This window comes from Psittacula echo, assembly GCF_963264785.1.
Source record: "Psittacula echo genome assembly, chromosome: 1".
NCBI classification, from domain to species: domain Eukaryota; kingdom Metazoa; phylum Chordata; class Aves; order Psittaciformes; family Psittacidae; genus Psittacula; species Psittacula echo.
In genome coordinates, this window is record NC_137735.1 from 28,566,692 (window position 1) to 28,581,016 (window position 14,325).

Genomic DNA, 14,325 nt, shown 5'->3' on the forward strand with positions numbered 1-14,325 from the left:
CACTTCCCCCCCACCAACACATTTCTTCCCTCCACTCCTGGAGGGACAGGGAGGAGAATCAAAAGAATGCAACTCCCATGGTTTGAGATAAGAACAGTTTAATAACTAAGGTATAACACAAATCACTACTGCTACCACTAATAATAATAATGATAAAGGAAATAACAAGGAAGAGAATACAACCGCTCACCGACCGGTAACTCGCCCCCACCCTGCAGTGTTCCAGCCCTTCCGGGTGACTCTCAGTTCTACATCCCAGGCATGACATGCTATGGTATGGAATACCTCTTTGGCTAGTTTGGGTCAGGTGTCCTGTCCCTGCTTCCTCCCGGCTTCTCCTCCTCCCTGGCAGAGCATGAGACTCACAAAGTCCTTGGTCAGGGTAAACATTCTGACCAGCAACTGAAAACATCGGCTTTATCAGTATTATTCCCAGGCTGAAAGTCAAAACCACAGCGCTGCACCAGCTACTAAGAAGGAGAAAAACTGACTGCTGCTGCTGAACCCAGGACAGAAGTTAATTAACTGCCACTACACTTTAAGCCAATGTTATAAATATCTCACATTGTTACAAAGCATTTCATTTTGACTCATACAGATTGGAGCAATGAGATATAAGGATTCTGGATAGCCTTTTTTAAAAAACTAGGCCTGATTGCCCTAATACTGCTGTTTTATTCCATACAGTGGCATTATTTTTTCTAAGAGAACTCTATTGCAGTTGGCTTATCATGGCAGAAATGTTGTGACATGTCTCACAGACAGGAGTTTTGCAATGAGGTCATAGGCTTAGTTTGGATCTTCCCTTGTCTGATTAGACAGAGAGTATTTTACCACAATTGGCTCTAGTCACTGACTGATTTTCATTCCCAAATACCTGTCATCACCGTCACTGATGCATTCAGGAAGAGCAAGACTACAGCCAAACAGCATGATGTGTTGATAGCAGCTGAGACGACTGAGATAACTGAAGAACTTCAGGAACTTTTCCATTTCAATACTTTTGACAATGGAAAGAACTGAAGTTATAGTGGTGTAGTTATATGGCAGCATTTGGCACTGACTGTTGGTGATATTTATGCAGGCACCTGTGAAATCAAAACAACATATTTAGAACAAAAGTATCACCAATTAATAGGTGGTTCAAAGCACATTGAATTGACTAGTCATTATATATACTATATAACCAATGCCTGTACCTCACAGACAAGATTACATTCCATAATGATGATATAATACAGTCAAAAAATAAGTATCTAAGAAAAAAAAAAAAAGAATCTGGAGAAATTTGGTAGCTTAATTTGGAAAGCCAAATAAACTTACGTATTCTCACAATCCTCTGACTATCTACAAAAATGCACTAGAAATAACACAAAACTAATTTCTTTGACGCAGATTGGACAAACACACCATAAGAATAGCCTGGAAGCAGCCACCTTTGTCTGAAACTAAGAATGGAAGTCATACAAAAAAATTAAGGCTAATCAGCTGCTCTGACTTCATAAAGTGCTCCCATAAAGTTTCTCTTTTTGCTACCATTCTACTTTACAGCTGTCTTTCCTGCCAAAATCATCAGCTTGCTTACCTGTTTTTCCACCGAGGCAATGGTTTTACCTCCACAGTCTTTCTTGTCTATCCTTCCAACATAAAATTATCTGATTTTACAGGTTGAATTTCAACATGTGTCCTAAACTGTTGTCTCACTCTTGACCTACCAGAGAAGCCTTTCTCTGCTAATGTCCATGTGCAGTAGGCTCTCCCAGCTCTGTGTGATCAGCAGGTTAACTTACTGCAAGAAGTTCTTAAGAGCAAGTTTCACAAGCCATAAATCAAATTCAGAATTGTCAACAAGAATAAACTATTAAAATCTAATATTTATGACAGCTCCCTATTTCATGAAGGCCTTTCCAGGCTCTCTAGTCAGGCTTCAGCAGAACTTTTTTCATACTCTGAGCATATTCACAATCTACAATAGGCACAGGCATCAGCTGCTTTGCACACCAGACTCTGCCACTAATCATACTATAAAACTCATGCTAAATGACCATCCCAACTCTAGCCTTCTGAAGGCTGAAAACTCTTGAGCACATTCAAGCCTTAGCATTCCTATTACTATCTGAGCAAACCAGACATAGGTAGCACCAAATGGGATAGATTCTTTCCATCATCAGACATTTAGGGACTGGCTTCTCCCAAGAATTGTGCGGGTCATTTACAAGGGTTCAGCAGGTCTGCCTTTTCCTCACCTTTCAGTCTAGACACAGTCGTCACTGCCTAAAGGCACTAGTGGCAAATTCTGATATCTATGCACTAATACAACCTCACATAAGGGTAGGGAAAGTAAAGCATAATTAAGAAAAATTTCATTAGAGCTTTTCCAAGATGCAATATCCTTGAAGGGATAGACAATAAAAAGTGGTTTTCAAGTTTTATCTAGACATGGCAAAAAATAATCCCTATTTTTTTCAGTGCCTGATGAGTATATTCAAAGTTTCTCCCCTTTGTCTTCTCCCCTTCCCAAAATCTCAACAGAAACTAGGGAATTTAATCTTGTACCACTAAAATAATAGCAAATCTCTTCTCTCATTCTAATCAAGCTCAGACTATGTCCACAGGTCTCCATGTTAAGATTCCCCTGTCTGCCACCACTGCCAACAAGAAACCTTAACAACAGTGCACCTATTTTCTGCTACAATCTCTTCTCACTCCTACACCACAGTGATTAATGGATCTGCTCATCCAGGAATCACATTCTTCCATATAATTCAGGGACAAAATCTTCACTTAGAATTAAAAGTAAATGCCAGGAAATCAGCGTAAGAGTAGTGAGCCTCGAAATTAAGAGAGCTTTCAAACCCACAGAGTGCAGTTGTCAGAAGTGACTATGAGCTTGTACCTCATGCCAATGATTTTCAGTGCAAATTCTGCTCTGAAGTTGTACAGCTGTTTTTGAGAAATACCACCAGGATGATCACCAGATCTACCTGTTAGGCTGTAAGACTGGTGATACTAGAATAGATTTTCAGAGGAAAGGAAAAAAAAAGGTGGAAGGAAGGGAAGAAAAGGAAATTCACTTCAGAATCACAAAGCTTTCTTTTAAATGATGCCATCTCTTTAACACTGACTTTTGCACAGTATCTTGACCTGCTATTAAAATGTGAAGTTTCTCTCCATTTTTTGCATTATATTTTGTACTTCAACAAACTTGTTGCCATTTATTTGTACTGCAAAGATTTTATCTTTTTTTTTTTTTTTTAAACAACACTTTGATTGCTGTGGAAAGTTTAACAAGAAAATACAAAATTCTTGATTTAAAGATTAAAAATGTTGAGGCTTTTAGAGCAGAAATTCTTTAAACTCTTAACCTCTCCATAGCTATCTCTTGCCTACATTATTTTGCTGATGCTGGGACTACATATTCATAAACTATTGTGGTAAGGGAATATGATACCCACACAAAATTCTGGGTCTCCCACATGCAAAAAAAAAAGAAAACCTCCACACTAAAATTATTTAAATAAATCAAATTATCCTAAATTGGGGGACAGGGAGGAAAGGGGGACACACAGGGCTTACACAAGCAGAATTTCAACAAAAAGATTCACAAAATCATTGTGTATCTCCTGAGGCACAATTGCAAAATTGTCCCTGCCATAGTACGTGTGTGGCCTCCTTTAGACCTTTCAAAATCTACACAATCCTGACAAAGAAGGGCTGCAGTTCCCCAGAGCTAACTGATCTTTTAGGAGTACCAGACCTCTCCGAAGATGCCCATGGACTTCTAACCCAGCAGCAGGCAGACGTATCCTTACTGCTTTGCCCAGGACCTCTCAAGTTCCACACAACCGTGAAAGTCAGTCACATTTTGACTAACACATTATTTCAGAACAAGGTTGTGTTACATAAACCAAGTTAAGAAGATAACTCAAAGATTCCCTATTCCAATCATCTGCACAAAATAAGTGCCTCCATTAATTCTGGCATCAAGCCAAATAGCATGGGACAGAAAGAACATACCTTTCAGACAAGCAAGTCTGCTCAGTGCCAAATGGCTCTTTATATAGGCAAACAGGGATACAAACACAGCACTCAGCACAAAGCAAGTAGGAGAAAAATAAGCAAAAGGAACTGCTTATTTAATGAGCAGTAGTTAATTAAAAAAAGAAAAGAGAGAGATTATGTAAAAATATATTTCAGTATGAATAAGGGTATTTTTTCCCCAAAATAAACAGAAAAACTGAGTAATTACACTCAAAACCTGCCACAGATATAATAAAAGAATGCAGTAAACCTCAAAATGCATAACTATTCTACCAAATTACTAAATTCTGCTCTATATGTACAGTTTGAATACGTTTTAGGAACTATGTGGCCCTTCAGCGCCAGAATACTCCTCTGACTGATGGTATAACATACTAGTACTAAACATTTTTCAAACCAAGCAGGAAACAGCCCAGTGAATATGGTAAATGCCAAGTACCCATAGAAAAGCCTCAACTTACTTCTTTTCTCTAGTAACAATTCATTAAATATAAACTAGTCTTGGCAATACCTGGAGTGTGGGAGCAGCGAATGGGAATAACGTGAAAAAAGCTGTTGCTCAGAACAGCATGGCTGCTAATTATATGGGGTTTTTCTGACATTCATGCAAATTGAGAGATTTGTGTTTATCATACTCTACCAACATGGAATGAAATCTCATCTTTAATCCTAAAATGTCTTAAAAATTTCTAAGAATCCCATTAAAAAGAGCAAAACCAAACCAAACTCACCCATTCTAACTTAGAAAGTTGTCTAACTGCTGCCTACAGCCGCAATTTGCAGACTTCTTAATGTGGAAATAACCTTCAGCAAATGAATTTTGTCCCAATCCCAAGTTGCCACGTTCTCTTGACCTTAAAAGAATCTTGTGATTCTACTTGATTTCACAATCTTGTATGTGAGTCATATGAAGGTACAGATTGCCTTTTTTATCTCCTCCATCCTGTTGCCATTGAATATCTGGATTATCACGGACTTCAGCTCCAGATCAAAGGAGCACGGCATTCCACTTAGCACCTAGTCTTTTCAGCAAAACTTCTTTCCAAAACTCATTACTGTCTTCAAAAATGTTAATACCTCTTTCAATTTGCTATGACATCTTGGTACATTTTTATTTTAATTAAAACAGAAGATGGACAGATTTCCTTGGCCTCCCTTCAGCTACGAAGTTCTCATGTACAGTCCACTTGGGACTGAACATTTGATATTGCATTTCAGATATTTTCTCCATAACTTTGGGAAAGTGCCCTTCTAAGTGATTTTCTTATGACACACTTGCAATAAACGCCAGAACTAGGCTCTATCCTTCAGAATCCACCCAGGAGGCAACTCTACGAACTCTTTCCTCCTTAGTTCAAGTATGAGGAGTTAAAATCAGCTATTTCACAACACAAGCATAGTCTGCAATTTTTTTCACATTAATGGTAGCTTGAAAACATGATTTCCACAACTCTGTGTCCTGACGTGAGGGACAGCTTGGCTGCCGAGTGTGTACGTTGTGTGACTGTTCCCTTCTAAACACATTCTCAGCCCCTTCCACTTGTTTCCACACTTTACTGCTAGAAAAGTCACCCTAGCAGGGACTCAACACTGAGGCTGGGGAAAGTGTGAAGAGGAAGAAGCGGCAGAGAGGAACTGTTACAGACTGACCACAGCCCAATTCCCTATCCCCCTGGCTACTCACAGCAGGGAGGAGGTAGAGAAGTGGGGAATGAAGAAGTGAAGTTGAGCTTGAGAAGGCTGGGGTGAGGGGAAGATGTTTTACTTCTTGCATTCATTTCTTACCATCCAACTCTATTTTTAATTGGCAACACATGCAATTAATTTTCCCCAAGTCAAGTTTGTCTCGTACCTGATGGCAATTGGTAAGTGCTCTCCTCATCTTTCACTCAACCCAAGAGATTTCTGATCTTGTTTTCTCCCGAAACTATCCTGTTGACATTAGGGAGTAGCTGGGTGGGTAGCTGGCAGCCTGCTAAGCGCAACACACCGTAGTCTAATAAAAATATTAATTCGTTGCAAACTCAAGGAACATGAAAGAATAATTGAAAGCACTGAAACAATTCTACAAAGGAGATCTAGTTTCATCTCATGCTTTTGTTGCTCTGTCTTTTTAAATCTTTCCTTTATCTAGCCCAGGTTCCACTTAGCCACATCATATTTGGATAATTTTTATGTGCTTCTCACTGCATAAAGGTGCCTGTGACAGCAAAGATAAACCCCATGCCAACCAAGCAGAACTTAAATAGAGACACTGAACTCAGAGTCATGTGGAAAAAAATTCAGTGGAGTTCTGAGATGAAGCCCAAGAGAAGGGGAATCTGTAGATCATCTTTCTGCATGGAAGGCTAGATAGAAGCAAGGAAGAGATTGGGACACATCAAAGATGCAGTAACAGAATCAGGTCCTTTGGATAGTTTGTCCTACAGGATAAAATCCTGATCAGTGTCTGTGTCAGGCTACATTGAATATAAGAGTATAAACTGGAGGAAGATGTAACATGGACAGAAAACTAAAATAAAGCTGTGGAAGGAAAAAGCTTTAAGAAAACTTGAAATTTTCAATTCTTTTCAAGTCTGATCAACATCTCTGGATCATTTGTACGATTCCTTTCAGTGTAAAATTCTCAGTTCTTCCAAATAGGTTGGCCATCCTGCAGCTGTTTGTGTCAGGACAGATTTTGAATCATAGTTTGGAATTAATAAAGAAGCTTCACAGACAGTTTGGCCATAGCGCTCAAAATACACCAGTCAAACTAAGTCAGTTTTCTTCATACTCTCAGGTTGGATCCACTTCACTTGACTTTGTTTTTAAATCAGCCGGCTAAAGATTTTTTTTTTATTATTATTTTTTCTTTTTCTGCTTCCCCCTTCAAGACTCCTGAAAATGCTTGTCTTTCAGACATCTGTCCTAAATTTGTCATTGTAAATAGCAAGACAATGCATTTAAGTTCTCCAACTATTTCAATCTGTTCAGCATCTGAATGATTCTTGCCATCTGTTGGAGACCCCTGCTGTCCTCTCCCCAGAATCTCTCTTATTCTGGATGAAGTGGAAAGTACTTTTTATATGACTTAACCTCCCATGTAATTACATTTTCTTTCATTTTCCATCTTTACCTCCCCTTCACTTTCTGTATTACAATGTCAGCTTCATCTGTAATTTCTACAATCTTGTGTTTTCAGATAAAGCTTGTATGTCCATGTTCATATACTTTTCTCCCCATCCAAGACATAACAATCATTACTTATGAGTGCATACTGCATTTCAATAATGAGTGCAATTATAATAAGTGCAATTTTCCTTTCAACACATCCCACCTTGCTAGTGTTTCTTTGTCATTTTCTTCCACTTGGATTTCAACCAACTTTTCTGCACTTAAAGACGTACGGTTTAGATAAGATTTGTAAGCAATTGTTTACACAAGAATTTCAAAAGCACTTATGAAGGTGTAAGTTATTCAGAAAGAAATCATTTGTGCCTATTTTAAAATTTATTGTAACTGGTGTGTGTGCATGTTAAACTATTACCTTAGGCCTAAAGAACCATTACACTTTTATGCCACTTACTTCTCAGTTCCATATTTTCCTTCTTGGAATGCTGAAACACTAAAGAATACAAATACTGCATATGCATTTTTATCTAAATAACATGCTAAACAGTTGATGTAACCAGGGTACGTAGTCATCCTTCCAAAACTACATCTATCTAAATGAGAAGATAACATTTGCTTTATAAGCAGTTCAAAATCATGTATGTTAATGAAAACATTACAAATAAAAAGTGTTCCTAAATTTATTTGCCTATATATTGCAAGCACTAAACTGAATATTTGAGAATGCCATATCAAAATTAACCTTTTTCACTGGATATCCAAAATGAGACATGCAGTTCTGAAAGGCATTAAACAGGAGGAGGAAGAAGCAGAAAAGAGTAGCTTTTATGGACTGACCACAATCCCATCCCCCTTGTGCTGCTCACAGCAGGGAGGAGGTAGAGGAATGGGGAATGGAGTGAAGTTGAGTCTGGGAAGGAGGACAGGGTTTTTGGAGGGAAGGAGGGAAGGGGTTTTGGTTTTTGTCTTTGTTGCTCACCATCCAACTCTATTTTTAATTGTCAATACAACATGCAATTAATTTTCCCCAAGTCGAGTCAGTTTTGGTTGTGATGGTAATTGGTAACTGATCTCCCTGTCTTTACCTCAGCCCATGAGCTTTTCCATCCCGTTTTCTCCCTCTGTCCTGTTGAGGAAAGGCAGTGAGAAAGTGTCTGGGTGGGCATCTATAGCCAGCCAAGGTCAATCCACAGCAATATTGCCCAGTTAGCTTAAGTATCTACTTTGAGAAAAAAAGGGTTTGGGTTTTCTATGTTAAGTAGAATGAATACATAAAACCAGTAATTATCCAGAAATTACGTAATACAAAGTGCTAGATAACTTAGTTTTAAAGACTTTTTTGCCACTGGTGGGTAAGTAAACCCTCCATATCTGTGCTGAAATGTATCAAAGCTTTAATGTGTATCATATAACAGCACAATAAAATACAGAACAAGATGGCTCATCCTATTTATATTTAGAAAGCATGTATATCAGTCAACGGCTGGAACAGTGCAAGGTATCTTTAAAGCTACTAGTTTTATAAGATATTTTGCTCAAAATGAGAAGACTCCTTTTTAAACAGCTGAAAGAAGACTCACTTGCATTTAAGTCTGTGTTGTTAAATAATTGTGTTGGACTGGACTCCATTAAAAAATGCTAAATATGCCACAATCAAGATTGGTAACATACACTTTAGAGTCCTGATGCCTCTGAAAATTCAAATCAAAGTCAAGCTAAATAAGCTTGTTCAGCACATCTTTTGTTTTATAAGAACTTGCTTTTAGGATAACTAACCTATGGTTAATTACAGTTTGGCATTCAAAGCTTTGAGTCATCTAAAGCATTTTGAAAACCAAATTTCACATAAAAGAAAATTCCACAAATTTTGTAACATCAACACTGATTCAATCAAAAAGAAGCTTTTGCCTTTCTAGAACTGCCCAAACCAAAACAGATTAATTCCCAACTAGCATAGGGACAAGTCCATCAGTGATAGAATCATCATTTCCATGACACTTCACATTTCCTTTGCAGCTGACAAACTAATTAGTTGCACCATGGAAATAGAAAGCTCACACCTACAAGCATCCATCAAACAGTCAGGAAGTGAAGGAAAAGACAACGGGAATACTCAATTCCTCACTGTTGTGAAAGTGCAATATTACAAACTGTTGACAGCAGTGCCCCCATTTCTAACACAGTCTCTCTTGACAAGACCAAAATATCCTTGAGGAGCTAACAAATGTTTCTCTCAAAACTGCTATCACAGCCAATAAAATTTTGGTAAACACTGTGTCTGTAGCCAGTGTAAAGGAAAGTGTTTGCAAACAGCAATACCTCTCTTATCAAAATGCAAAAATTATGATAGGATGGAAAAACAATGCAAAAAGAAGCTTCCCTTCAAGCTGTGAAAAATAAATGTTTTCCTTTGTTGAAACTGAGATCCTCTATGGTACATTGCAAAATAGAAACAAGAATTAAGACGCATTTGAGTAAAAGCACTTATAGCTTTTATTTTAGATGATTATGGGCATAAATGATCCTGCTGATTTTCAGAAATCTGGTTTATCAGAAGCCCTTTACCGATGAAGTGTAATGTCTTAATCCCTAAAGAAAGGCTTAACAGGAGTGTCTTTATACAGCTTCAATACAGCACAAAGACATAACCTCAACAGGAATAGTACTAAGTTTGTTACATTTACACTTGGGTAGACATTTGACACACTCATGTCTACTGCTGGCTCTCATGCTTCAGTAAACAGCCATGGTAGCCTCAAGATACAAACAAGTTACTGACAAAGTAAGCTTCTAACAGAAGGTCATGACTTTTCTTAGGTCAATCGACAGAGTCAGAAAAACATTTCACAAGACAACCAAACTGATGCAATGGCAAAATACTGCTTCCTCTCAACCATGTACGCTTGCCATTTCCTTTAAAACAACTTTGGTGCCAAACCAGCCAAGAGCTAACTTAGGCAGTGTTAGAGCTGAGTTTGCTCATCAAAGAGACAGCAAATACCAGTGCACAAAAAGAAGCATACAGAACTGTTTGGCTCTGAGCAAAGGGAATGCGGACACCTTCTTAGCTCCACTATGCAGGAAACAGGAAAACAAGCTTTTGCACAGCAAACCCCATCTGCAGATCTGAAATACAAGTCAGGCTCCAAGACTAGCTGAGAACAATTGTTCTGCATTTAACTTTGTTCAGCTAATGAATTGTACAATTTGAAAGGAACGAATGATTCTCAGCTCCCCCTGTGCTCCACAGGCACCAAAAGAAGGGGTGATAAGGCTACTGACCACCTGCAGTAGAGAGAAAAACAATTCATTATCTCTCAGGTCACAGACTGGGGATTAGCCATGAAGGAAATATAACTCTTATTTTAGAACAGAGTTGAAGTGTTCTCATAATTTTTTTTTAATGCAATCTGTACCAGCTGTAGTACAGTGGAACACCACATCCAGTCTGCACCAGACATTTCTTGCTCAGAGCTTAATGCAGTCATAAATTCTATCTCAGTTATTCTCCTGACCAAAACCAAGACTCTTCATTAAGCCACCTCATTTTTTGGAGCCCCAATTCCTTCACCAAGGTGCTTCTTTAATCCTTAGGCAGGCACAGCTGAGAGCAGGTAAGCTCATTAGCTGAAGCTGAGTCTGAACGCCTACTCCCCGTGAGGTGTGAGCTGGCCTGTATTCCACATCTGGTATTTTGATTAGTTGTTTCCTAATTACAGGATTCTTTAGTGAAATTGGAGACACATTTCTAAGAACCTACCATTAGGAAAACAAAAGGTACAAAATGAAATAAATTTTGGGATTACAGTTATCCTTGGAGACTACCTTCCATAGCATATGAGGTTGGACAGGATTTTGATATTGTTTTAAAACATTTGCATGACTTTTGTCCTCTTCACAGGCTTTGTAAAAACAAACAAAAATCCACAATGCAATAGAAAAATGGTAGCTTCCACAGGACCTAGGCAGGATCCAGATGGTTTTGGTTGGTTGTTATTGTGTTGGGGGGGTTAACAAATGTGTTTTCAATAAATGAAAACGACTGCTAGCTTGATTGATAACAGTTAAATATGCATCAATACTGTTATGTTCAAAACAAAACGAAAAAAAACCCAAACACAGTGCTTTGTAAAAGACAATAGTTGAGATACTCAACATAGTCAGCATAGATATAGGCGGTAACCATATGTCTGTTCAGTCTGCATTTAAGTCTTAAGAGTGACACTTGCAAGCTGCTTTTGCAAACTGAGATTTTTTAAATTCTCATACTTCAATTGCTCTTCCCCAAATGGAAAGCCCATTTATTTCTTTCACATAATTCCATTAATGAATACAGAAAGGTTCCTTTAATGCTCTCCTATAGCTTATTGTTTAATTGCCTATGTTAGAGAGAAACAACAAGTTTCCCCATGAAACTTAGGACAAAACTATCTCAAATACTGTTAGACAAAGTAAAGTGTTAAACTCTTTTCAACCATGCAAAATGCTCATTGTTTACTCCCTAAGTGCAAATATTTTTTTATACCTTATAATCATAGAAGTACTGGATGAAGGAGTCATCTGGATGTCTCTAGCCAACTTGCTGTTCCAAGTGAGACTGCCACCAGCAGTGTCATTCGTGCCTTCAGCCAAGCCTTAGAAACACCCAAGGATAGGGATCCCAGAGCCACTGTGGGCAACGGGTTCTACTGCTGCACCACTCATCTAGTGAAAAAGCTTCTCATCATTTCTATTCTGAATTTCTGCTATTTTATTTCATTACAGAGTATCATTAGGTTTTTTTTTTAATTACCACTAATAATAAAGGTGAGAAAGACAGATTTTATGCATGGATTAGTAGCTAAATTAACCTTTAACTGTATTGGGCTATTTATTACTTTCTCAAATTCCCATCCCTGTAATGATTTTAAATTATGGTACTCATTATGTTGTTCTCGAATTTCATACGAATGCAAAAAATGACAGTGACTGTAAATCCCTTTCTGTTGTACCAATTCTTCGACCTTCCAGTTTTTGGACTAAAGTTTCTATCTTACCATTTTATATTAATGATGGCTGTATACCCACACCTGGCTACACTCTATTATAATCATTACAGACGATGCAGAATCATAAAGCAGATCAACTTTCCCACAGGACATCCTTGTCTCTAAATTGGAGAGACATCAATTTGATGGGTGGACCACTTGGTGGATAAAGAACTGGCTGGATGGCCGCACGCAAAGAGTTGTGGTCAATGGCTCGATGTCCGGCTGGAGACCGGTAACGAGTGGTGTCCCTCAGGGATTGGTGTTGGGACCAGTCTTGTTCAACATCTCTGTCAGTAACATGGACAGTGGGATTGAGTGCACCCTCAGCAAGTTTGCCAATGACACCAAGGGACGCTTGTGAGATGGGCTCATGCCAAGTGCAAGGTCCTACACCTGGGTCTGCACAATCCCAGGCACAGCTACAGGTTGGGCAGAGAGGAGATTCAGAGCAGCCCTGTGGAGAAGGACTTGGAGGTGTTGGTTGATGAAAAAATGAACATGAGCCGGCTTCAGTGTGCACTCGCAGCCCAGAAAGCCAACCGTATCCTGGGCTGCATCAAGAGGAGCGTGACCAGCAGGTTGAAGGAGGTGATCCTGCCCCTCTACTCTGCTCTCGTGAGACCTCACTTAAAGTATTGTGTGCAGTTTTGGTGTCCTCAACATCAAAAGGACATGGAACTGTTGGAACAAGTCCAGAGGAGGGCCACGAGGATGATCAGGGGAGTGGAGCACCTCCGGTATGAAGATAGGCTGAGAAAGTTGGGGCTGTTCAGCCTGGAGAAGAGAAGGCTGCGTGGAGACCTCATAGCAGCCTTCCAGTATCTGAAAGGGGGCCTACAAGGATGCTGGGGAGGGACTATTCATCAGGGACTGTTTTATTATAGAATCATAGAATCATAGAATAGTTAGGGTTGGAAAGGACCTTAAGATCATCTAGTTCCGAACCCCCTGCCATGGGCAGGGACACCTCACACTAAACCATGCCACCCAAGGCTCTGTCCAACCTGGCCTTGAACACCGCCAGGGATGAAGCATTCACAACTTCCCTGGGCAACGCATTCCAGTGCCTCACCAACCTTACAGTAAAAAACTTCCTCCTTATATCCAATCTAAACTTCCCCTTTTTAAGTTTGAACCCGTTATCCTTTGTCCTATAACTATAGTCCCTAATGAAGAGTGGAGTAAACCACACTGCTGAAAGGCCAAAGAGTAAGGATAGATAGATGTGCAAGGGCAGTGTGATAGTTACTCATAGTACTCATTACAGTATTAATCCCAACAGATACCTGAGGTCTGTTAAATATCCTATACAGATGGCATTTGGGCAGATGATAATCTACACACAGACTAGCTGCAATATTCCTTCATGACTCCTTCATGAATTTATTAAAGGAACTGAAATCGCAAGTTTAGCAAGAGGTAAATCTCTGACAGTGTTAGCAACCTCATTACAATTCTCACACAAGTATTTGAAGTTTTTTGCAAACTTAGTTACCTAAGAGCAGAAATGCAACAGGTGATAAAAGCTAGCAAGCTTCCTTTATAAACTTCAGTTACAGAGGAAAATCTCTCTATGTTCTTGCCCTGGGTATAGAGCCATCATTACTCTCTATAAACCATGACAATTCTAGATAGACAGTAATGACTTTAAGAATCTTTTGTATTTCAGATAATACATCTTGTATGTCAGAAACCTAATGGTTTTGTTACCAAGCTACGTCCATGCACCCATATGAAACAGCAATGGTAGAACAAGCAAATTGATGAAAGCCAGGATCTTCATTGGATTTAGTGAAAATTCACCATGTGTTTCTCTTCTAAGTCACTAATTTTGCCATGTCAACTGCAAATTCAATTTTAAATTTCTGCTAGACAAGAAAGCCTGAATGGCTCTATGTCCTGGGTTCAGCAGCAGCAGTCATTTTTTCTCCTTCTTAGTAGCTGGTGCAGCGCTGTGGTTTTGACTTTCAGCCTGGGAATAATACTGATAAAGCCGATGTTTTCAGTTGCTGGTCAGAATGTTTACCCTGACCAAGGACTTTGTGAGTCTCATGCTCTGCCAGGGAGGAGAAGAAGCCAGGAGGAAGCAGGGACAGGACACCTGACCCAAACTAGCCAAAGAGGTATTCCATAGCACAGC

General features: G+C 39.1%; 1 protein-coding gene across 1 annotated transcript in view; it reads right to left on the bottom strand.

Annotated features, from left to right (window-relative positions):
• CORIN (corin, serine peptidase) overlaps positions 1-14,325 on the bottom strand; it is a gene marked incomplete at both ends in the record, with an annotated part of 142,839 nt that overhangs the window by 92,850 nt on the left and 35,664 nt on the right. Inside the window, one exon of the mRNA XM_080630219.1 lies at positions 878-1,088. Coding sequence (XP_080486345.1) covers positions 878-1,088 — 211 coding nt within the window. The remainder of the gene's footprint in view (positions 1-877; positions 1,089-14,325) is intronic.